This window comes from Ischnura elegans, chromosome 8 (assembly GCF_921293095.1).
Source record: "Ischnura elegans chromosome 8, ioIscEleg1.1, whole genome shotgun sequence".
Taxonomy (NCBI): Eukaryota; Metazoa; Arthropoda; class Insecta; order Odonata; family Coenagrionidae; genus Ischnura; species Ischnura elegans.
In genome coordinates this window covers 54720833-54747538 of record NC_060253.1, presented here as the reverse complement: position 1 = coordinate 54747538, position 26706 = coordinate 54720833, and the positions used below count along the sequence as shown (strand labels likewise).

Below are 26706 nucleotides of genomic sequence, written 5' to 3'. Positions count from 1 at the left end.
TGGGTTGGCGACGCGATTGGGGAAGCAACTCGACGCATATCGACTGGAATCCTGAGGACCAAGAACACGTGGGCAAGGTGAGTACCATTTATAGGCTTTCTCATTGTTTTTCGCTCGTATGCCGTCTCTCTTAAGTTTTGGGTGAACTTTATTTATATGTTTACCCGTGGAGGTCTGAGGGGTGTTTCAGAGTCTCCCTTTCCGAGCGGATCGGGAGACTTGACGCGGATTCTACGTCACTTACTGTCGGCCAGATAATCCGTGCGTTTCAGACTGGGTTCCTATTGACTCAAGGCCGGCTTTCCGATTGGATAGAAGTTGAGTGGGCTAGAGGTGACGGAAACTCATTCCGGTTGCGAATGGTGATATGTTTAATGCTATTTTTTTTATTAAGTATTTGTCTCTAATAAAATAATACCACTTTATTCCACGAGTGCTGATATATGCGGATATTCTGATAGAGTAATATAGGTGTGTGACTTTTATTCTCGTGTAAATTAGACAATAAATGCGCAGACTGTATCACTGTCGGTGCAAGTTCGTTTGCATTGTTATTTGGACGAGTAATTTGGCAAAAAGAACGTGAAACAAGTTTGAATGCATGGCGTAATGACTTAAAAATATGTAGGTAGCATAATGCATTGGAAACGTGTCCATGGGTTTGAATGCAAAACAATTTGTCTAGTTTGATATGATTGTATGCGTGACTTTGCATCGTAGTTACATCGAAATTAGGCGTGATAATGTGCCTAATACAGTTGATTCCATATAGTATATCCTAAATATTCTATCTATAATCTATATATAATTTTAATATGAGATATTAGTTCAAGCATAACGGGAATAGCCACGGTAACAACTATACGGAAGCACCCTCACACCATCTTGTCATTTATAGTCCATAAATTTCGACTTACTGTTAGTTTTCATGAGCGATGATGGCGCAGTGGGTTAAGGTATAGAGCGTCCCACATTAAGTTGACAGTATGGGCTCTTATGGAGAATCGTTTCCCATGTTAATCTCCATAAGGCCGGGAGCGCGGAGTTGTCAATAACAGCACGAAAATTAATGTTGCGCTATTCACTAATTATAAATTGCATTCTTGTGTAGAATGAGATGCTGCATTCATTGGTGCCAATAGTTTTTCGATAAATATTATAAAAAAAGCTTTAAAAAATATTTCCTTAAATTTCCGTTAGAAACGTGTATTTTTTTTCTTTATCTTCTTCTCGCAATTGTTCCCTGACCGTTGTTTGTATTGAATTGAATCTTCTGCACAAAATTTTTCATACTCTTTTCTCTTTGATGGTCTTCATCTATTTTACAATGATTGAGTTAAAATGTTGTTATGCCGACGTAACACCCTTTAGGACAAGAAAATTTTGATTTTTGCAAGGTAAAAAGTAGTCGCCTACTAACTTACGTTCTATGCGTCTTAGGTCCCCATATGCTGCGTATCAAATTGAAAGAAAACTACAAAGTTATTTTTAGTGAAAAAGTCATTAACTTACATCAATTCTGAAGGGAGCTACAAGGTTTTGATCCTAAGAAAAAATATTACGGCGCCGCTGGGCCGAGCTTCTTGCTTTTTCTTGCGCGCAGGGGGAAAATTCTCGTGCGGAAAAGGAGCATTTTGTCAATGCATACTATGAAATATATATCTTTTCGTTTTATAACCTGAACGGAGAATGCTCATGCGTCGTAACAGCAATGTTTTTATTTCAATGCATTGACACACGAAAGCAAGCAAATTTTAACGGCTTGGAAATAAGACGCAAATTTCGCCTTGGGTGTTTCGGCCCCGCCGCAGAAACCGAGAAAGAGATTATCTCATTGTCTGTGCGAAACACTACCCCTTCCAGTGCATGCCTTTTACAAAAGGGGGCTTGGGTTTTTCCTCAAGTTCCGTTCATAGGGTACCATAAAACATCTGCAGACACCAGAAGCGACCCTAGCGGTAGGGGCCGGGGCAAGAATTAACGGAGGCGTTCAGTTTGTCATTGCATTTTTTGAAGTGAACAAGTGTTGTGTGGTCTGCTGAATTTGAGAGCTGTGAAGTGTGTTCTACACTTATCTCTCCTGTAGCGCGCCCAATCACCATGTCCGATACAAAGAAGAGAAGAAAAGGTGAGAAGCTCAGAAGCCGCGATAGACAGTAGGTGCTGAACGTCTTCTCGTACTTCAGGAAAGCTATCAGTATTAGTGAGGCCTGCCGAGAAACTTCGAAGGCTACTGGGTACTCGGAGTCCACTGTTTACAGAGTGAGAAAGGAAACCTCCCGTGGTCCATCGGTAACTCCTTCAAAAACTAAAGAAATTAGACAGCCTTACAAAACTTCGAGAGCAGTGATTTTCGATGATTTTGTGAGATCGGGAATTAGAAGGAAGGTACATGAATTCTTCATGAAAAATATTCCTCCGACTTTAAAATCCATTTTAAACTCAGTAAATATGGATAGTGACCTCCCAGATTACAAAAGGACTACACTATATCGTCTTCTTTTGGACATAGGCTTCGTGTACGAACGAAGGGGGAAAACAAGCATCCTTATTGAAAGGGATGATATTATTCGTTGGCGGCACAATTATTTAAGGCAGATAAAAAAATATCGTCGCGAACACAGGACGATTGTATTCACAGACGAAACTTGGATCAATGTTGGACAAACAGTGGACATGACTTGGCGAGACAAACAAATAGAAACTCCTCGTCAAGCTTTCCTTGCTGGACTCGATTTGCAATTATATATGTGCAGGAACGAAAAAAGGGTTCATAAAAGGAGCATTGCATGTGTTTCTGTCGAAAAAGAACTAAATGGATGAGCACGAAGAAGTGGATGGCGAGTGTTACGAGAGATGGTTTGAGCACTCACTTCTTGCAAACTTACCAGAAGGATCAATTATAGTGGTATATAATGCCTCTTATCACTCAAGGAAATTGGAATCTTTGCCTACTACAAGCTGGAGGAAAGAGAACATTAAGGAATGGTTGGCTGGTAAAGAAATTAGCTTTGATGATGACAGCTTGAAAAGAGATCTTTTATTTACAGTAAACCAAGTACGGGAAAATTTTGAAAATTTTAAGATTGATGAATTAGCAAAGGAATACGGCTGTACAGTTCTAAGATTACCACCATATCATTGCGAATTAAATCCAATTGAAATGGTTTGGGCTCAAGTGAAACAATACGTTGGCACGAAGAATACAACGTTCAAGAGGACTGAAGTGGAAAAACTGATAGCAGAAAGCTTTGATACTATTACTTCGGAGAACTGGAAAAACTATGTTGAGCACGTCAAGAAAGTGGAAGAAGACATGTGGCATGCAGACAATTTGCAGGATGATATAGAGGAGTTGATTGTTCGTCTGACATCGTCTACATCATCTCAGTCGACATCGTCTTCAACGGAGAAGCCAGGGCCACAGCCGAGCACATCCCGCTACATGGAGGGAGTGGAAAGTCTGTCGGACTCTAAACGAGAAGGTATGGAGGGACTATTAGCATTTATTACCATATTTGTGTTTCTGCTGATTACGACGCTCGTATACTATCAGGGGCGCCGACTTATAAAAAATATTGGGGGGCCAATATCGGAGGTCTTGCCCCGGGAAGAGGTTAAAATCAAATTTTGTCGCAGCACCAAAACACTACCATGATTCACAACACTTGATTCAGTTGCTTAACCTTATAATTATTTGTTTCAACACACATTGCTGAATTTATTTTAAAAGGTAACTATCGTCAAACATGGGGAATAAAAATTACCAATATATTTTTGTGATTTCACAAAGCATAATATAACTTAATTATTTTCTTGAATTATTGAGGGGGCTCTGCCCCCCCCCAAACGAATCTTTGAGGGGGCTCAGGCCCCCTCAGGCCCCATGGAGTCGGCGCCACTGTATACTATTAATCTTCAGGCTAACAGTAGTTATTGGGATTTGAAAGATTATTGCTATTCATAATTTATCTGCGTCACAAATTCTACATCTATATAATATCCCGCAAGCCGCCTAAAAGGCGTGTGGCAGGGGGTGTTAGGACACCAGCCGTTTACAGCTATTAAAAAAAAAAGTGCTCTAACGAGGTTGGGACAAGCGTTTATTAAAGTCCTATATTGTTCGGGGGAAAAACGAATTCCCATATCTATCCGTTCGGCAAAAAATCTCCCTTAATTTATCGCTTCTGTCGGACCTGGAAATATAGTGTGGCTCTAAGATTATGTTCTCTGTGTCGCTCTTAAAGACATCCATTCTTAATTGTTCAAGCAATCTAAGCCTAGCGCGCAGCCTCCGAGTCTCCAACGGCTCCCAGCCTAATTCGCTTAACATCTGGGTAACACTGTCTGTACGCCCGTAGCGGTTTTTGACGAAACGCGCAGCCTTCCTTTGTATCTTATTCAGTTCGCGGATTAAGTCTTTCTGCACTGGATCCCATACACTCGCTGCATATTCAAGGTGCGGTCGGACGAGAGCGAAATAGCACCTTTCTTTTACTTTCTCATCCGACAATCTTCCCACAATACGCTTGATGAATCCTAATTTCTTCAGGGCTATGCCGCAAATATTCTTTATATGTGTTCATGGCCGGCGTTATGATGCAAATAAATTGCATCATAACGCCGTCTATGCATCAAATAACTTGTATTAAATGTTGCCAGTAATGTTCTTTACTTACCTCGTCTTAAAATTTTGCTGGGTGAAAATTATTCTTGCGGTAGTGAATTATTATGACTGTGAATTATGACTGACATTTACGCATACATTTATTATCGTTTCGTTTTCATCGAGGTTATTGCGTTTTATCTCCTTGAATGAGTCGATAATGTTTGGATCCACACTGACATGAGAGAAATTTTCAAATAGATTATGGATGGTTTTTCAAGTGGGACGTTCCATGGTTAATCTTTGGAGTAAAGGAAAAGAGTAGTAATAAGAATCGGCTACTACTAATCCCTGACGGTCGATTCGATTTATCCTTGAGTTTTTATTTAAGTTCTCCTAAAATTAAGGCACGAATGAATGCTTAGAAGCAAGGTATCAATAAGGTCATCTTTCTTACGGCACACGTCTTAGAGCATACGTCAGTGGAAATAGACGTTTCGCTTGCAGTAAATTTTCATGATAACATTTAAAAGGCAACTATCCGTCTGATATAACCATCTTTGTCTTATACAACATCGCCTTTCATGTAATACTAGCCAGAGCCAAAAATATTGCATAATATGTAAGTAATAGAAATTTTGTCTCATCCAGAAGTGGCGATAAATTTTAATATCCTTAACTATATGGTTATCTTTTACATTAGAGATTATTCATTATTCAGTTTGTGCATTGAATAAGTACATGCATAAAATAACAAAAGACTTTTCCTTTTATATTGCAGTAAAGGTATTTTAGTTACGCTAAAAATATTACTGAATTTATGCCGTCTGCCGTGCGATCCCTAACTCCTTTTTGAACTAAACAATTTTGGCGCTCTATTATGTGTGGTTGCATACGCTGTCAGGATGCCTGCCGGCGGAGCGGAAGCTTGGCAACACTGTTCTCCATAAGGCCCGTACTGTCAACTAAATGTGGAACGCTCTATAGTAGGCAGTGAGGCAAAGGACAAGGGTTCGATTCCCTATTGCAGTGTTATTTTTTTCTCTGTTGAACTATCGCAAACTGAAACATAATTTAGAAGATGTATTTAAAGGTGCAACAATAGGAACTGTTTGTCATTTTCGTACCAAATAAAATGGTGTTATAAACATAACCGAGTACGTGCAAAACAGATAACTAGCTAACCACATTATTTTGCGTTATTTTAACGTACATAACTCGAGCCATTGATAATAATGGACACTATTCAATCTAATTTAATCACTGTATTTCTTTCCAGCGTACCTCCACTTTTACGGGAAATTTGTAAGACGTTTACGGCATATCTTGAAGGCCATAACATCATTTATGATGTTTATATATTCATATTTAACTGAGATACTGAATGAAAATATGACAATTTGATTAAACAATTGAGTAAGTAAACCATATATTGTTGGAAAAAATGATGGATTTCGCGACTACCTGTAGTTTAGTTCTTACGAACAGTCAACTATGCTCTTACGAGAATGGAAGAATAAACTCGTTCAAAAATTTCCTTCATTCCCGTAATTTGCACAAAACGACGGGTATTACATTAAAAAAACTACAGACGGATAATTCTAAAATAATTTTACCCCGCAATTTATGCCCGTATATACCTTTCGCCTCCCTTGTGAAGTGTCAAACGTTGCGGGAGATTATTTTCACTGCTTACTTGTCTCTTGAAAATGGTGACGTGTTCTCGTTTCCCGTTTAGGATGACTGTTGACGTCATACAAAAAGCGGAACGCTTTCCGATACGAGCGTAGGATAGGTACCCGATCAACTCCGATAGAATCCGTTTCCGACGCCGCCAATCCTATGAGACTCTGAAACACCCCCCCTGATGGTGGTTTCACGGGTTTACCGCTGTGCGTAGGGTGAATTCCACGCCTAAACCACTCCCTGACTAAAACCACTCGGTGTTTAACCCCAGAATAGTCCAGCGCACACGGTGCGACTGTTCTGCAACTACAGTTGCCGACCTATTGACCGTGCAACTGTTTAGTGACCTCGACAATGTATTGGAGTTGGAAGTCGCACATGAAACGACTGATATTTGACGATCTAAAACCAATCTGAGAACAGTAGCATACAACCGTGGGCCCGCGGTTGCAGTTGCGTTGCAGACTCGAGTTGCACGAGACCAAGTAGTGTTTGCCCCGTGTTTTGCGGTCGTAAAGTGTCAAATATCAACATGGGTGATCAAGAACTCAACATGAAGGGCTATGGAGCAGTAGAGAATCATGAAGTTCTGTGCAACCCTAAACTATCTCTCGCTTTCAATATCGATAATAGTTAACAACGTCATCTTAGTCTGAGCCCGATACACGGCCAAGGCCTTAAAAACACGTACTGCACTAAATAAACTCCACACTGATTGCACAATAGACGCATATGATTCACAACCAGCCCTTTGTCAGTACAATCGTAAGCGGACAGAAGTTTTATTTCAGTTGTGAACTGGTTGCCGACGCGACTGGTTTCCAACTTTAGTCACAAAATAGTCACTCCGTGTGCGTTGGGTCTAATGCTGAAGAGGCGCCAGCCTAAACAGATCCACGAGTAGATATATTTTTGTCCTTCTGTTGAAGTATTAGAAGAATGTTCAAAGATCAAATGGATCGACCGAGGTAGTAACGAGGAAGTCCTAAGAAGAGTAGGAGTGAAGAGAAGCCTCATGAAACCCTTAACAAGAAGACGGAACAATCTTGTCGGCTACATCTTGAGACATGATGGCCTGATGATGACAATCGTCGAGGGACAAGTGGAAGGCAAGAACGGAAAAGGAAGACCTCGAGCAAAATACATGGAACAAGTAAAGAAGGATGTGAAAGATAAGAAATACGTAGGTGTGAAAAGATTAGCTGGTAGGAGAACTGAGTGGAGAGCTGGGTCAAACCAATCCTAGGACTGTGATGATGTCCAGTGATGATGACGTTTAAGTATTGTATACTTTAAATGTCGTTTTTCTCGTGGAATGAATTTCTGTTGAACTTGAACCGCCAAACCAGGATTACGTCAAGTAGTCGGTTGATATGTTCACTAACAGTTAAGCATTCATGGATCTCTTCATCTTCAGTGTTGGTTGCACGAAGTTGACGACTGTCTCGCCGGGATTCCATCTGCTATCTTCAAGTCAAAGTGCCGATATCGGTATTATATGACTGCGTTTATACAGCCCTTATTCTTTGCTGCACAGTGATTTAGACCTGAAGACGCCTCGTCGAATCCAGGCGAAACTGTAGTCAACTTCGGACAGCCAACGTGGCGGAAACCCGGAAGATGGAAAAATCCACAAATACATAACGCTACGAAAAACTGCGAACCAAATAGTTAAGAATATATTATACTTTGTAGTGTTCCACGAAATATTTTTATCATTTTTACCCCAGAGGCTTTAGCACATGTTTTTCAACAGACGCACTAAGCGATCACCTTCACCTCACTGAAAATAAGCCCCGCAGTCGTACTGAGCGATCAGTACTTACCTCTCATGGAACTGAGCTACACTACGTCACAGTTCTGATTATTCGGTGATATAGTAGGCAAAGTGAACTTCAAAGTTTAACTTATCGCTGTAAATCAAAAGGTAGGAAAACAAGTGAGAGTCACGCTGCATACCGCTGAATTCGGTGCGCTCTCAATGAGTGATCGTGAAAATATGGTTGAGTTGATCATGGCGTCAAGAACACTCAGTAAGAGTGTACCTAATGCAACAATACACAGCATGACTCTGACTTTTCTTCTTCGCTTTCACTCCGTGGTTATTGGAAGTGAGCGCGGTGTTTCTCAGCTCACTAAGGGCGCGGTCCGTAGAACGCTACCAATTCTTCGGAGCGCCACCGACGAGCTCCTAAGCGGTCCATTATTCACTACGGAGCGCTATAGGTTAAGGTGTGACGTCACGGCAAACGTCATTCATCCGTTTCCCGCCTCGCTCCAGACGCTCCCGTGAAAACTAGGGTCTGCGGAGGATCGAGACATTTTTTTGGCGGAAATTTGAAAGAAGTACACTGAGACAATGGAGAGTTTACTCACGTTGCAGTTGTTGGACGCTGAATGTTGACGCCTTTTTTCTATAAAGGTGGCTACGAAGTAACGAAGTAGGCGCATATAGTAAATAGATGTGAATTAAATAATGATTTAAATAAATATATAGTAAGCACTTTCTCTCCGTAGACATTCTCGTATCTCCCCCAAAATGAACTCAAATGTCTCTGGAAGCAGCCTTTACATTCAAAAGGCAACAAAAAATTATTAAAAGGAGCATGTAGTATAAGAAAGGATTGTAAAAACATATATCGACACATCAACCCATACCATAAATTAAAATCTGAAGAAAAATAGGATACAAATGGAATGGATTAATGTTTTATAATAGTCGTTAGCTATAATAAGTTAATATGTTTCAAGTGAGAAAACGGTATAGTACCTACTTTTTTCCTTTATTAGGGAAATGAGTTTCATTTAGAAAGGGTGGGCTAGGGTAACCGTGAGAAATACGGTCCAAAGTTTCTTGCTTTATTTTGTGGAACCTCGATATTGGAAAATAAAATTCATTTAAATGACATTCGAACATATTTATTAATACTCAATGGCCATAATCGCCTTAATTCGCAATTAAAACCATCTCTTCGATTTCATAATCCCAGTTTGCCCGCCCTCATTCATTTCCGCCATTTTGACTTCGCTCCTGACCGGTCCAAAAAGAAATTCTCGTAGCGAACGTAGCGCCTATTTACCGGTGCTCCGGAGCACTTCCGTCTGCAGCGTTTGGTAGCGAAAGTAGCATTCATTGGACCGCACCCTAAAATGGCAACTGCTCAATACAGTGACGTCACTCTGCTCAGTCCCATGACGTCAGAGCGCTCATTCACTCAGTGAGTGGAGCTGATCATTAACTGGTGAGTAAAGTGCGGCTGAATGCTCTCGATAGCTTAATTTATCGTCGCATAAGTACACCTGCACTCGATAGACCTGTACTACAATCTCTATGACGCATTGATAAAATGTAAGAAACCAAAAAGTTGCATTTTTCCTTCCGCCATGGCGAGAAAAGATCCAATGAGATAATGGCTACTAGCCAAATAGTTGAATATATATACCTTGTACTGTTTCGCGAGCAATTTCTAAATAATTTCCCTAAAGTTTTAACCCGTTAGTCCTTAGGTTCATTTAACCGCACAGAACGATCACCTCTCCGCACTAAAATTGAGCATGCAAACGGTGTGACGTAATGTGGTGGCAAGCTCACGTACCGCTTTCTCCAACCTGTCAAATCGTCCTCCACCTCTTCCTCAATGTATAAATGTGATTTTCTCATGCACTGCGATGTCTTGTGCCAGGTGATGGCTAAGTGAGCCGTAATGCGTAGTACGCATTACACTAATTGTTGAAAAAGTGCCTTATATTTCTACATGTCGAACTTCTGTTTATCACGCCCGAATCGGTTGAATTCAGACCACAATTTTCGCTCCGACCATTTTATGACCTTACTTGTCCCCTTATCCCCATTAGCGTATATTCCTTGAATCTACTGCAGCACCATTTTCATTTGAATAATGCATCTTGATGTTGATAAAATCTTCTCGGGTTCGGCACCAGGTAAAGTTGTTTAAAGCCAACGCTTCAATGGGAAACTTGCACATCGTCATCAAGGCTAACAGTGACCGAAACCCAGGGTCAAACTCGAGAAGATTTTATCAATAGGATTCGCCGGTACAGGCTACAATATTTTTTCAGTTTGATGTTATTTACGGGAGTTATTAGTTTTCAAATTACTCATACTCAAATAAGTAGCACATTAAAGTTATATCTGATGCCAATTAATCCTCACAGGTTACCCGAGAAGAAAAGATGGGCCCCAAGCCGAGGAAAAGTGACCGATGGACGTCAGAAAAGGAATTGAAATTGATAGCCACTATGAAGAAATTCCGTTTTATGTGGGACAGCTCGCTGAGCAGTTACTCCCACTATGACAAGAAGAGGATCATGTACAAGTATATCGCGAGCTTGCTCGGGCCACAATTTACCGGTGAGAGTGACAACCTAAATCAGCATTTGCGCTATTTAATAAAACACTGTTAAACAACTTTTTGCAATGGAATGCAGTTTTTCGCTTTTGAGAAGTTGTATAACAATGTTGTATCACACTCTTTAATGAATGCACTTTGGAAAACCAAAACAGTTTGCTATACAACATTGTTAATATGATATACACATAACACTGTTACATGTTTTTCTATCCAGTATCGGTTAAGATCAAAAGAAGTTATATAACAATGCTATATAACGTTTTTGCAGTCTAGTATAGAAGTCTGATAATGCTATGTAACTTTGTTCATTAATAACGTTTTTATAACATTATTGCATATTGTAAATACGGATTAATTAAGTCAGCAATTAGTACAAAGCCCCGTTTGCTACAACTGCACTCGGCGTATGCTGACATTTCTAAGTACCACCACTGATGAACCTATTAATGATTTTGATTAGTTTTGAATTAAATATTGGATGTTAATGGATACATTAGTAGATTTTAACGTCGCATGTATTTCAAGATGGATGGGATGTAGGCTATTCATTTTTTAGGGTCTTCAAACTTAATCCCGGTGTTTGGAGTTTTTAATTAGCGAAATGGATGAGCTGAAACGCATTACAGCCATTGATATCCTCGTGGCCAGATTCTTTCCCGCAATTTTCCTGCGTTGAGTTCTCCGCCAGATTGTCAGGGAGAGATGGGTATATGTTGGAATGTAATGGAAGGATAACTTGAATTTCTGATGATTCTCAAAGGTTACGAATGTTGAAGCATGAGTAGTAACATCATTGTAGCACGAATACAAGGATCAAGAACTTTGCTATTTCCACATAATATTTTATTAGCACCGACCATGGTTTCGTTACAGAGTAACATTATCAAGGTGAAGATTTAGGTAAATTGACAGTATATATATAGCAGGAGTCGTTGGTTAGGGGGAGGTAAGGGTTGGGGTTGGAGCTGGGTTTGGCGTCACTGTAGGTAGGGTGGGTGGAGGGGTGGATGAGTAAGGGGGAAAGTGGAGGAGGGGGGAGCGAGAAGGGTAAAGGTGGTCGTTAACAAGGTATGAGTGATCTCTGCATTTTTCCAGGGTTTTCTTCCGCGTCAGGTTGTTGGTTGATTGACAACAGTTTCGCTGGCAGGACAGCCAGCGAAACTGTTGTCAATCAACCAACAACCTGACGCGGAAGAAAACCCTGGAAAAATGCAGAGATCAGACCATCGCCGCGGGAACCTACGCTCTAAGGTATGAGTCCCTGTGGCTTAAAATTTCCAATTCTTCTAAAGCGTCTAATCTCCGTCCTTTCTTCTCAAAATGCAGAATGGTAGGGATGAAGTCACTAATGTGCCCCATGTCATTAAGGTGTTTTGCAAATTGGGAGTGATCCTTCCCCTGCCTATGACACATCTGATGCTCGGCTGCCCGGATGGAAAAACTCCTCCCTGTTTGGCCGATGATGATGTTTTAAGCCACAGGGACTCATACCTTGTTAACGACCACCTTTACCCTTCTCGCTCCCCCCTCCTCCACTTTCCCCCTTACTCATCCACCCCTCCACCCACCCTACCTACAGTGACGCCAAACCCAGCTCCAACCCCAACCCTTACCTCCCCCTAACCAACGACTCCTGCTATATATATACTGTCAATTTACCTATATCTTCACCTTGATAATGTTACTCTGTAACGAAACCATGGTCGGTGCTAATAAAATATTATGTGGAAATAGCAAAGTTCTTGATCCTTGTATTCGTGCTATTATGGATTTCCACCAAGTTACGCCCTCTACGATTAATAACATCATTGTATTTCGCATCGAAAATGTGTGCCAATTGAAGTCTCTACGGGACCAATATTACACCTATTACACCCTGTACCTATTGGATCAGAGTAATAAACTCCCAGAGAAATTGGTAGAATTATACTTATTTGGATTAGATGATACACAAAAGATAATGAGAACACCGAAGCAAATTTTTATCTTTTCAAGCATTTATTGTTTCGCTTGTGCTCTCAGTTAATTTTTTCAATTCGTATTGTAATTTTTCTTGAGGTATCCCAACACAGGCAATGCCTACGTTGACTTTTTGAAAGGACTGTAAATAGCCTTTTATATGGCAAAACGACAAAGCTACCGTGGAAGTATTCACGGTAGTCACGTTTCATTTGTTTTATTGTCTTTTATCGGCTGCAGATAGCGGGCGGGAGCCTCCTACGCGTGCGCACCAGACGCATTCATGAAAACTTACCTTTAGTTTTGCATTTTTGCAGTTCAAATTTTAAAAGCCGTGAAAGTCTCACTTTTACCAGTATTTTTTCTCACGAAATTTTAATTTTTCATTAATTTCAATATAGTTTTAAAAATCAGAATAGCATCAAAATCCCTTTCCGGGTTTGCAATTTCCTAAAATTTTCCGGGGGGGGACCCCCGCATTTCCCGCTGAGAAGGGCATCATCATGAGCCCCAGCCGAGGGCCCAACCAGTATTTGAGTTATGCAAGTGAGTTAACATCCAACGCTTGCTTTCATTTCCATTAGCAGAATGATACACTTTAGCTACAGGTATTTTAAAATTTGTTTGCGCAAATACCCGGTGACAAAATACAAAGTTTTTTCATTTTCTACATCTACATAATACCCTGCGAGCCACCTCTGGGATGTTTGGCAGGGGGTGATCAATCACCAGCATGCAGCATGCATTTGGACTCCCACATGCACACCACACCGTCCAAAAAACGTCCCGTATACTAACAAACTATACTACTATATGCTGTTAGAAATAATAATTGAATTAAGAAACATGCATTAATTTTTACATATGTTAGTAGGCTATACTACAAGTCATGCAATCTATTTACGAGTTCTATTGCTGCCGTTATAATCTCTTATTGATCGTGGAAAAAATGACATTCTGAATCTGTCTGTTCTACGATCTATCTCTCTTATTTTATTCATATAATCTGATCTTCCGTAGTATGTTAGCGTCCGTAAGATATGGTTAACTTCGCCAGAAAAGACACTGCTCTTGAATTTATCTAAAAGGTTTAGTCTATTTTTCAATCTACGGTCCGACAGAGATTCCCATCCGAGTTTATCTAAGAGGTCAGTTACACTAACAAGACTATCGTAACGACCTTTCACATACCTGGCAGCTCTTCTTTGCACGCGTTCTAACTCTGTTTTTTAGCCTTTTTCATGAGGGTCCCAAACACTGGCAGCGTATTCCAGATGTGGCCTAACGAGGGAAAAGTAGCTAATTTCTCTCACTTTGTCGTCGCACTTTCCTAATATTATTTTAACAAAACCCATTTTACGATTAGCTTGACGATTGTACATCTACATCTACATAATACCCTGCGAGCCACCTCTAGGGTGTTTGGCAGGGGGTGATCAATCACCAGCATGCAGCATGCATTTGGACTCCCACATGCACACCACACCGTCCAAAAAACGTCCCGTATAATAACAAACTATTCCACTATATGCTGTTAGAAATAGAATATAGAATAGAAATTCAGAAACATGAATTAAGTTTTACATAGGTTAGTAGGCTACACTACAAGTCATGCAATCTATTTACGAGTTCTATTGCTGCCGTTATAATCTCTTATTGATCGTGGAAAAAATGACATTCGGAATCTGTCTGTTCTACAATCTATCTCTCTTATTTTATTTATATGATCTGATTTTCCGTAGTACGTTGGCGTCCGCAAGATATGGTTAACTTCGTCAGAAAAGACACTGCTCTTGAATTTATCTAAAAGGTTTAGTCTATTTATCAATCTACGGTCCGACAGAGATTCCCATCCGAGTTTATCTAAGAGGTCAGTTACACTAACAAGATTATCGTAACGACCTTTCACATACCTGGCAGGTCTTCTTTGCACGCGTTCTAACTCTGTTTTTTAGCCTTTTTCATGAGGGTCCCAAACACTGGCAGCGTATTCCAGATGTGGCCTAACGAGGGAAAAGTAGCTAATTTCTCTCACTTTGTCGTCGCACTTTCCCAATATTCTTTTAACAAAACCCATTTTACGATTAGCTTGACGATTGTATTGTAGCTTGCTATTTACTTCACTTCAAAGGATCTTTTGGTGCAGAGAAAAATGGAAGGGTAGACTTTTTGGAGTCATACCCCTCACTATACTCTGGTGTGATAAAGCTTCGTGGCATTTCAAATGTTGAAGAAAATATACCTAACGAACTCCTACCTCGTCCGTAATATCTACACCGTGAATCACCTTTGCGTTCTGATATACAAAAACGCTAAATAACTCACTTTAATACTTTTCAAGTGCGAATAACTTGCGTAAACAAACCGTACCACGTAAAAACCATGGGTTGACTACAATTGGCGCTCGTAGTTCGTTAAAATTCCGCAGCCTCAAAAACGCGCCATCAAAACTGAACGGCGGGCATGAGAAGTGTCACTGGCATGGTTTTGCATCCATGCAATATAGATGAAATCGTGACATATATTCCAGCAAAATTTTCAATAGCTTATTAGGCCTTAGATCATCCTTTCAACAGAGTACATTCAACTAGGAAGTGGAGATTTTTTCCAACTTCTGGGATTACGTCATCAAGTTACGCCATTTTAAGTAGTTGCGAAACAAAAGATGCTATTTTGAGTTTGAGAAAAGATCCTATGAAACATAGTTTGCAATACAATTATGTTAGTAAAATATGTCGGTAGAATATAGTGAAAAACATGGAACAGCAAATAAACATGATAGAAGGCCGTATTTTCAGTCGACCCTGTAGGGCCAACCGACCATTGATACGTCATCAGCCCCTAAATAAACCGATCTCGCCCTAGATACGCCACATTATGGCCGTTATTGGAACTAAACGGACCCTACTTGATGTAGGGTACCTGAACCAGACCTACGCCCTAAATAAACATGGCGGCCAAATTTCGCCTAAAGAATCTACGTTTTAATGCAAATTAAGGGAGACAAGCTCACACGAACCATTTTTAAATGTAAAGAAACAGCAGATAGGTAATAATACTACCTACCACATTATACTCATTGTGTGAAATAAAATATAAAATTGGCTGACGTATAATAAGTGCATACGATAATACAGTGGTATACATACACATTGTTTCTGCGAATAAATATATTAATATTTTTCACGTTTGGAACTTGGTATGCTTTTGAGAATCCAATACTTTTTTACGTATAACCATAGAAAACGTATTTTTATGTCGCTATTTGTCACATACTCAACTTAACTGCGGAAGGTAAAAGCGAAACTTTGATGATTCAACGTAAGTTTTCGCGTCAATGATCTTATTTGCCCCATAATATCACTATCTTGTACAGACTGTTTTTGAAGTAATTTAAAGACAGTATGGTTCTAGTTTTTGCTCGATATGAGAGTATTTGTAGCGATAATTCTGTACCGACACGACCTGGTGGACGAAACCGATAGTTTATTTACCTTGAGCCGTTGACCTAACAGTACGCTCGAAAATTATCGGATGTCTTTCCTTAGTTTCATAGTTAGGTTCCATTACGCAGCCAGAGTGAAAAATTTGCGCCGTGCAATCACCTTCGTCATCTCAGAGAAATAAACGACGGAATCGCCCCCCACCGCTTACTTAGACTGAGAAAAGCACGTAGGGGCCCCTTGTTATGAAGGGACGGATATGTAGGGTCGACTAGGAATAAGGGCTTGAAGTGCAATAGTTGGAACAATAATTTAATTTGTTACAATAGTTGTTACATTCCTGTTTCACTAATAAAATTTCATCCATTGAATAAAAATTGCCAGTATTATTATGTACACATGTTAAAGTCAATGTTTAAGATTTTATGAATGGAGGATTATAAGAAGTTCAACTAGAAACTGTGGCAATCTCTCAAACTGCAAGTTTACTATGGAGTTTAAATATTCTATTACTGTGACGAGGCGTTCCCAAATTATTATGCCATATCTAGTGCTAGAATATGTACATGCATATTAAACATTCAACAAAATAATGGGGGAAAATGTTCAGCCATCCGCTAATTTTGATTCTTTTGTCACCGTTTCACAGGGGAAATGGTGAAGGATAGGTGGATTAATATGAAGACAACATACGCAGCCAACTATAAGCGAGTCCATTTCGGGAAGAATTCTCAAGAGCTGGAACCTGGTGTGTCTCCTACACCGACGTGGCACCTCTACAACCACCTAACCTTTTTGGAGCCGACTCTTGTGATACAGGAATCGATCAACGGTCATCAGGTGTTCATAGTATGTAAATTTCAGGAATTTATGGAATGCTATCTCAGAAAGCGCTGAACAGCAAGATACCCTTGTCGGAGGACAGCGATCTTATAAGCCTAAAGACTATCCTATATTTTTTAAACGCTCATGGAACTTACGAACGACCTACAACACAAGAGGTATTAGAGGAGACCGGGGCACATTGGCCATAGGGGCAGGATGGCCCAGTCAAGTTAGTTCAAACAATAGACGCTAGATCGAGCCAGGAATGAATCAGAAGGTTGGTAGCACTGTCCCCCTCCCTATCTAGCGATTTGATCGATGGATTTTTCTTCCTCATAGGAAAACCCATTAAAATCGCTGGCACATTAATGGCGTATGCTTGGTTTCGCTAATAGTAGGACCCGCCCGCCTTTGTGACGGTGCGGGATTCCTCGTCCCTTCCCTTCCTTCCCTATCCACTCCCAGGAGGCGTCGTTGGGGTCCTATCGCGGCGGCGCCTCCTTCCTTTTTCCTTCCCGTCCTTCCCCTTCTGCGTGCAGAGGAAAAAAGCTCGCGCTTATAGTCCCTGCCCCAGGAGTGTAACCTTGCGAGCCCGCCCTGGAGTCTCGTTTCCACTGTCCCCCTCCATCTACAGGAACGATATAGCCGGCGGTGCAGTTTTGGTCAAGTTGCAGTTTCTAACTGTTTTTGTGCGTGTTGGAGTAAAATTCTACTCCTGTGCGTTAGTTTACTTCTGCTTACTGTAGGCGTAACAGGTGAGTAGTATAATGAAAGAGCATAGTTTGAGGATTATGTCTGTGTGACGTATTATTTTAATTGCTTTTAATGGGTTTTTGTGGGGAATATAATTGTGAAAATGGCGATGTGAAAATGTGAAAATGGCGATGCGGCACGTTGGCCACCCGGGCCAACATGCCCCAAACCTGCACTGCCCCGTCCAATGCATTTTTTTTTAACTCGATGAAAGATTTGTTAATTTTAATGGTAATTATATTTATAATTTATCCAGTGTATTCCGCTATTAACAAAATTTTCGAATTAAAAAATATTTTGTATACGTTTCAGTGGTTAAAAGATCGTCATAATCACACTTAAAAATAGTTTCAAAATAAAAAACGAAAATTTTTAGCACTTTTAAATAGCGATTTGAGTAGTCATACCCTGGTTAAGTTACTTCTTTTTAAAACATATGAGTTACGGCCTTGGTTTTAACCTAAGTTTTATTTGTAGGAACAAAAAAATGGTACGAACCTACAAAAGAAAAAGTGAAAGAGGTATGGTATCAGAAGGCACGATGCTTAAAGCAGTTTTAGAGGTAGAAGAAAAGCGAAGATCTGTGAGGGCTGTTAGCGAGGAATTTCGTATTCCAAGAAAAACGCTGTGGAGGCACTGTGCTAAATATAAACATACTTTATGTCTGCCTACACAGTCCATTGAAACTGAATATCAACGAGGGCCATTGGACCATAACTCTCAACCTGGAGGAGTCCTAATGACTCCTACACTTAATACTGAAAAGAAGCCTTGGGATACATTTGGCTACGACAAAAGATTTCAGGTATGAAATATTGCTAGCTAAAATTATTTCTATTTGCATAGCTATGTTTCAACATTAACCCATTAGTGCATGAAGTCATTAATGTTAGATATTCATTAAAAATTAATTACTCTGGATAAAAGGGTTCATTTTAACTTAGTTCTGAAATTTTCAATTTTTACAAACAATAGTTTCAGTAATGAACGTTTATTAGAGTATTTATGGTTACCTGACATTAGCATACCTCCGAGGAGCGTCTTACGTTCCTCCATCTGCAAAGCTATGTTTACATTTTTCTGGTTTGCATATGTGTTTCTACACGAGCAAATGCGATTTAACAGTTAATCCGAGGAAAATAAAGAATAAAGTCCAGTGGAGTTCTATTTTAATTTCTCTCCTAAAGGAAGAATCGGAATACAATTTACATTGAGCTGAAAAGCAGGATTACCACTTCTCCACTTAGATGTTTTATTTCCTGTTACATTTAAGGGTAGGCTTGTATCATTTGTCACCTCCAGAGGTGCCATTGGGTCTGCAAGTCGTCGTCTTTTGGAGCGTTGTGTTGTGTCTGTAACGATCGGAAAACTATTCTCAGATTGAATTCACCGAGGAAATGAAAATATTAGCGCAGCTGTGAAGACAGACATTCATTAGAAAGTAATATTGTATCACAATGTAACGCATGTCAACTGAAGCCCAACAAAAATAAAACACGCACGTCTGATACATCGGACGCTATGCACTATGGTCTATTCACTTCATGTCTGCGGGTGAGCTTACGTGAAAGCCCGGACACTCTCGGATGGCTTCGCTGATATGGGAAGGGTAGTAACGAGAGAGAGAGAGAGGAGGAGCGAGCATAACGTTGCCAAATGCACATAGCCGCCCTACCCTGAGAACGTGTTCAGAGTCATATGTGGCCATAGGTATTTTGGACCCGGCGCACAGTGGGCTGAAATCGAAAAAAGCTGGACAAAACCTCGAAAATGGTTTTTTTGAGTATGGAAGTTGAAACTTTGCACAGTTGTTGCCAACACATTAGTGCATTTTTTGACGCAAAATATTTTTCATAGGTTAATTTTTTATATAAAATACATAGCCTCAAAGTTGAACAAATTTTGCGCAAATTGCCCGCTTTGATTTTTTTTCGAAATTCAGCATGTTTAAACTAATGTCACACCTTTAGTAGCAATTCAATAGCAACAAAAAATTATACAATTGTTAAACGGTTTGTTATCATCGATTACCATCACCTTTCACGACTTAGTTGTCGTAATTGTGACCAAAACGATACAAAATGGCGGACCCTGTTTTTCGTCGAATTTTTGTGTTTATGTAGGATTTAAAAAAAAGGATCACCGAGTTACCTCGAGATATTTACACCACATATACAACAAAGTATGTAGATTATGATAATTGGAAGTACAGCTGCGACCACCTGCGACGCCGAAATTAATATCGATTTTTCGAACGTGCGGCTTCGCCCGGAGCTGGCTGCTGGCCACGGGAATTGCCGTACTCGACGGATGTTGGATAGTGAATCATTTTAAGCAAATATATTGTATAAAAGCTATGATATATTATTACTACATTTATTTTCCTTTTATTTTAACCTGATTTCTTTATTGTTTTGTAACATTTATCGTCGATGCAGTACAAAATGGCGGACGCTAATTTCAGTAACGTTTTTGCCCGTGTGTAGCTGTATAAAAAGAAGGACAACGAGTTGCTCTCAGATATTTACATCGTAATTGCATAAAGCCTTTAAGAGTCTCCATCCACAGAAATAATCTGCGACCGTTCCCAAAAAACAAAATAATGTCGATGTTTTTACCGTGCCGCGCAGTCCGTGGCTGCTCCCTGGGCGCATGGAATGTCGTGACGCAGCGTACATCATAAAGCGCTATGAAGTCTTTGTTGTGGATATGTTTTATTTCAACATTATTATTACTATTTCATTTGAAGTTGGTTTGTTGTCACTTTAGGTAAATGAATTCGCTCCTCTATCCATTTCTACTGACTAGTGACTACTTACCAAATTCCCGAATGCAAACTAGCTGTTTTGAAACTCTGACAATTCCGCACTTGCATTTTACCCCTTGGATGGGTAAAACGGCTCTATTAGCCTGCTTCTAACCTCAAAGACAAAATAGATTTTACAACCAGCCGACCAGCCCGCAGCTGGTTGGTATTTGCCCGTCCAGCCCATGCGATAGTCGCGAAAAGTGTCTTTTTATGACTCCACGTTGCTCGTGTGCGGTCCCTTTTACCTTTTTCGGATATTCCGTTTCCAGAAAGAAATGCATATATGAATTTAGTTTTGAATATACAGTGAAAGAGGTTAGTTGTGCTGTGGTGATTTTGGATGCACTCGGATACACGCGCTTTGGATATTGATAACTCCGGGGAATCTCATCGGTTTTCTGCTTTAACTGCATTGGCGGTGTCAATCACTCATTCATCAGCTTTTTTCGATTTCAGCCCACTGTGCGGCGCCGAGACAATATACCTACTCTTTTGGATGGCATTGGGGATAATACTTTCACAGAAGTCCATGACATTGTCAGCTACCGCGCTGAATGAGGCACTGTTGGTGGAAGGCATACTTAATCACATACAAGGAGAATGCGTGAGGTTTGGCAACACTGCTCCACGAGCAGATTCACGATGTTCACTCGGCGGAGGTCTGAGAGCGACTGACTGAGGCCACGCCTACTGTCTGCTGATTGGCTAAGGCAAAGTCACAAGTCGAGAAACTGTCCCTCCCCTTATCTCCACCAGCTCACCCGCAGAGATAAAATGAACAGAGAATAATGGGTTAAAAGAACACTTATTAAAAGAAAACCGTACTATTAGCCAAAAACTTATTCTTATTTTCAGATATTTAATTCCGAACAAGAAGATATGCTTGCAAAATATGTCATGAAGGCAAGTGACATATATTATGGTCTTTCCCCGAAAGAAGTCAGAAGGTTTGCGTATAGATATGCTGTTGCCTGTAACAATATATGTAATACCTAATTTTTGGGCCGATACCGAAATGGCGGGAAGCGATTAAGAGATTGGTTCTCAGGGTTCTTAAAGAGGCATCATCAACTCTCCATTAGGACTCCTCAAGCAACTATTTTGGCCCGATGCACAAGTTTCAACAAGCACAATGTAGAACTGATTTTTAATTATCTCGACATAGTTTTGAAAAGATTAAAAGTGACACCTGCAGACATCTGGAACCTTGATGAAACTGGAGTAACTACCGTCCAGCGTCCAGATCGTGTAGTCGCTCGAAGAGGTTTTCGCCAAATAGGGCGCGTGACATCGGCTGAGAGAGGGTCACTTGTTACGATGGCTTATGCAGTTAGTGCGTTGGGAAATAGTGTTCCTCCATTTTTCATCATTCCAAGGGACAACTACAAGCCTCATTTTATCCGTGACGGCCCGATTGTGTGTGATGGAGCTGCTCATTCTTCGGGATGGATGATGGAGACAAATTTTTTCAACTGTATGAAGCATTTTGTCCTACCAGCTCGCTGCTCAAAAGAACGTCCTTCCTTGGTTTTCATTGATAACCACAGTTCACATCTGGACTCTGAAGTTTTGGATTATTGTAAGGATAATGGCATCACCTTTCTATCTTTTCCGGCGCATTGTAGTCATAAGCTACAGCCTGTAGACAGAAGTGTTTATGGGCCTTTTAAAAACTTCGTGAATGCAGCATGTGACGCATGGGTTACCAGCAATAAACGGCCAATGAGTATTTACGGCATCCCGTCTACAGTGCGAATAACATTTCCAAAGCTGCCACTCCCAAAAACATAACTAGTGGATTCAAGTTCACTGGGATCAATCCCTTAAACAGAAATGGTTTTAATGATATTGATTTTTTACCTTCCTACACTTCGGATAGGCCAAACCCAGCAACTGAAAGCAGTCAATCAACTCGAGCTGAGATGAACGTTACGCCCAATAGCTCTCAGCATATTCTGGCTATTCCTTCAACGTCCAAAGAGGGGTTACCATCAGAGGACATTTCTCGAACACCGGAAAAGTAAAGTAATTTCCAACTCCAGGAGATGTCAGACCTTTTGAAAAACCTGAGCCCAGGAAAGGTATCGCAGGAGAGAGACGGAAAAGAGTTTCTGTCATAGTGACTGACACTTCAATAAAAAAAGCCCTGGAGGAAGAACAAAAAGGTGCAAGAAATAAGAAAGCGAAAACTTTGAAAAGAAAAATTCAATCAGTCTAAAAAATCGCTTTTTGAAAACGGAAATAGGAGCAATAGTAATTGTACAATACAGTTAAATAAATCAACTGCAGTTGGCCTTAAGCGCAGGAAGAAACTAAGGCAATATGACGATGAAGATGATGAAGATTCACTGTGCCTAAGATGTCTCAAGCCTTTTTCAAACAGTCTACCTGGATCACAATGGAATCAGTGCACTAACTGCAAGCGTTGGGCTCATCAGAAATGCGTACAAAATGAAATCCATGGATAATTTCATGAGTGTTATAACTGTGCTGATCCTTTGGATGTGGAGAGTGATTAATAGTGACTGGTTTTTATGAAGACACTGCAAGTCCAAATAAGTTTAATTTCCCATTGTCATAATAAAATACTGATCATTTAAGTCAATATATAACTTCATTTTATGTTCATTAATTTTGCTTCTTTTTTTATATCTATTAGTTTTATTTTGATTTTCTACAGTCATCCTTGTTTACCTTATCAAAAGATTGCATGGGCCAACGTGCCCCAGCCTGTGGGCCAACTTACCCCCGATGTAGGGGCAGATTGGCCCACTTTACATGTATCCAGTAATTATTTTTTTAAATTTACCGCTTATTTTTCTAAGTTTAATGCTTGCCATTTAGATTCAGTAAGATTGTTCAAAAATTTCATAAATTTAAGTACACCCAAAAAAATAATATTAAAAAAATTAAAAAAAAATGGGCCAACGTGCCCCGGTCTCCCCTACGTGGTCATTACTGCATGACGGGGAGTCAAAATACAAATAGGATAGTAACTGTAATTCACTGTACCTCAGGTTCATGTGATTATCCAGAGGCAATAGAATTCTAATTAATGTAATAGATGTTTATATTAAATTTTCCTTCTTTTCCAGAACGATTCTTTGTCGATCGATTCCTCACCTCTCCAACCCAACAAAAAAGAGGTGGAGTTTCAATCATCAGAGGCCACTGAACCGATGCCAGACAACGCTCAGGATGAACCCCTCTGCAAAATTTCCAGGATCACGGGATCATCGACCACTAAAGACCTAGCCGGAGCTAGCGTTGCTTTTTCTGCTGAGCGCACTCAAATTGTATACCAATACGACTCCCAAACGCCGATCAAGAAGGAGCGCGATATAGGCAACGAATACGTTCCTTTGCAGACATCTTCAGGTGAAGATCAAAATAACCTCAGCAGCGCAGGATCATTTACGATACCTTCTACATTTACTGTGGAACAGTCTTCGCCTCCTCCGACTCCTATGCGTGCAGATGATTCCTTCGTTACGATGACCAAGCCCTCGGCAGACACGGACTCGGCAGCTACTGCCTCTGCTTCTACGTCCTCTGCAGCCATGGACTTCACTGCCACCGCCTCTGCTACAAGTTCTACCGGCGATGAATGGGACGATTTCGGCAGGATGGTTGCCAAAATCCTGAGGGCAATGCCGAAGAAGGACGCCCGCGAGGTCCAGATTGAGTTCTTAAAGATCATCCACGGCAAATCCTAAATGAACAGCTGTTCCACGCCGTTTATATGTTAGGGGAAGAGAAGGTGGCCAAAATGCAGGAAATGCCAGATCAGGATCCATGCTAAGTCTGGATAGACTTTTTTTTAAGGTCACTGAATGTAAATCCAGAAACAGCTCCTATGTGCCATAAATCGTTCCTAAGAAGCAAATTTTATAGTATCGCTGGAGATTATCAGGTGCTAGACTGGAGATTATTTTTAATTATTTAGTGGAGCACCTCACCATGGGTAACTGGGTGCAAATCATTTTGTATACATGGAATATTTAGTATATATCCATCAAGAAGTAGCGAGTGATCGTTCAGTTGCATATCAATACGGCCATTCATGTACAGACACTACATCAGAAGCCAGCCCGGATGGGGCAAGAGCATCAAAAGTGAATACCGCGCTGAGTTCCTATTAAGTTTAATGCTTGGTTATTTACGAATCTCTTAAATATTAAAAAAAGTGTTTTATTTGTTATTTACATTGAGAATTAATAAATATGTCTTTATTTTTAAGGTTTATCTACCCGAGAGTTAGGTAATTGATAAAAGTTTTTCTACATCACTAGTCAAAAGGGCGAAAGAAACAAAAAATCATTATGTTTATATCTTTAGAGAAGGTTTTTTGTTTATAATTTTCATTGAGAAGTTTTACTGTCTTAATAATGTATGCTTTTTGTACTCCGGAGTATGGAGTGATTAAAAGTTTTTCTGCATTATTTAGAAGTCATGATTTCAAAAGATTAAATAAAATATTTCCTTGATATTTCCTAGATTTCATAGGTGTTGCCGCTGACAATGTTGGGAAAATCAGAATCACCCGCAGTATGATTGGATATGGATGTAATACCTCACATGGGTTGAGTACCAAGATAGTAATAAAGCAATTTCTATTCGAGGGGAAAACCATACAACAATAGTATGATTTGTTCTTTTCCTGCGTTTGATACAGGTTAAATCTTCTCGGGTTATCTACCGGGCGATTTGCTTATAGGCATGCGAGCCTACAATAATATCAACTGATGGAAAACCCGAGAAGATGCCACCAATTCAGCAGTATCTGTCATGCATTTTTTGTGCTGGCAGTATGATAAGCGAGTTACTGCAGATATTCTTTTTAGGACAGTGGCAAAGGTGGGGGTTACTTACATTGGGAGTTACATACTGCAGTAAAATGTAGCATTACACATCGCATATGTTCTGAAATACAGCACGCTTCATAATAGTGGGTGCACGGGGTCATCATGAATTCTGTAAAATGTGCAGATGTAACATATTCTGTATTGAGTGAAAAAGTTAATTTTCCATTTGCTTATGGTAAATGAATAATGCGATTTATTTCCATGTGCTTGTGGACTCAACCAGTGTGAGGGTTTGGGGGATAAAGCTCTAGAGCTCAGAGAAATTTTTAATTTTAATCCATCTTCTATATTATTTCTACTGTATAGATACCTTTTTCTCAACTTATACGCAACCAAACTCTACAAATGAGGTACCAAAATGCACAGAATTTATCAGAGAACATGCGACGGCATATCTTACTTCCTAAATATTGCTATTGTTTCCTAAAATTGGTTTTTAAATAATTATAAAAAAACAACAAAAACAAAAACCGGTAAATATTCCTGGCGTTAACGGCGCACAAACTGAGACATTTGTTCATTTGCAACAATATCTCGCAATCTTTAAATAACTTTTATCAAAATGCGGCTGATTCCACATTCAAGTCTCCTGTTGATGCGTAAATATGAGTCATCATGTGCGTTTAACAGAAGATAGTGAAATTACTTCCAATGTTGTATTTAAAGAGGTCCTCTGACATCAATTTGTACATGAAAATTCCAATTAAATTTGTACATAAGACCTTGCCTTTTTTTCTACATTTTAAAATTAGAAACGCGCCTATCCCTCTGTGGACCTGCATTGAAAAGAGCGGGGGAAGCCCGCTGGGAGCGGGCGCAGCATGCTCGTTTCACTTAATTGGATTAATATTACTCCTAGAATATTGTACAGATTGATAAAGTATCCTTCAGAAGGCCGTAAAACTCACCATTTTGAACCATTTATCTGCATTTTTTTCTAGGTGAGGGGCCCCGCACCTCCCGCTAACCCTGGCGGGTATTCCGCACCCTCAGACACCCTAGCGTTTTGCGCCTAAAACCCCCCTAAGCCTTAATTCCTAGCCGCGCCTCTGGACTCAGCCGAACTTGGAAATCCCATTCAGAGCGGGCTATGATGGATAAGTGTTACTTAAACTGTAATCTGATAGCGGCCATATCTTGAATATGATGGCCTGATGAAGGCAATCGTCGTGGGACAAGTAAATGGCAAAAACGGAAAAGGAAGACCCCGAACAGAATATATGGAACAGGTAAAGAAAGATGTGAAAGAGAAGAAATACGTTGGTGTGAAAAGATTAGGTGCTTGGAGAATTGAGTGGAGAGCTGCGTCAAACAAATCTTAGGATTTTTGACCAGTGAATATTTGTGGTATTTTTAAAACTTATTGAGAGATTTTTGTTGCATGGAA

The 26706-nt window shown here is 40.1% G+C and overlaps 1 protein-coding gene across 1 annotated transcript; it reads left to right on the top strand.

Moving 5' to 3' along the window:
- LOC124164264 lies at nucleotides 1-24896 on the top strand. Its single transcript, XM_046541505.1, has 4 exons — nucleotides 1-77; nucleotides 10469-10664; nucleotides 16717-16916; nucleotides 23550-24896. The coding sequence occupies exons 2-4, from the start codon at nucleotides 10487-10489 to the stop codon at nucleotides 24168-24170; spliced, it is 999 nt and encodes a 332-aa protein (XP_046397461.1). The 5' UTR covers nucleotides 1-77; nucleotides 10469-10486; the 3' UTR covers nucleotides 24171-24896.
- The last annotated feature ends 1810 nt before the right edge of the window (nucleotides 24897-26706 follow it).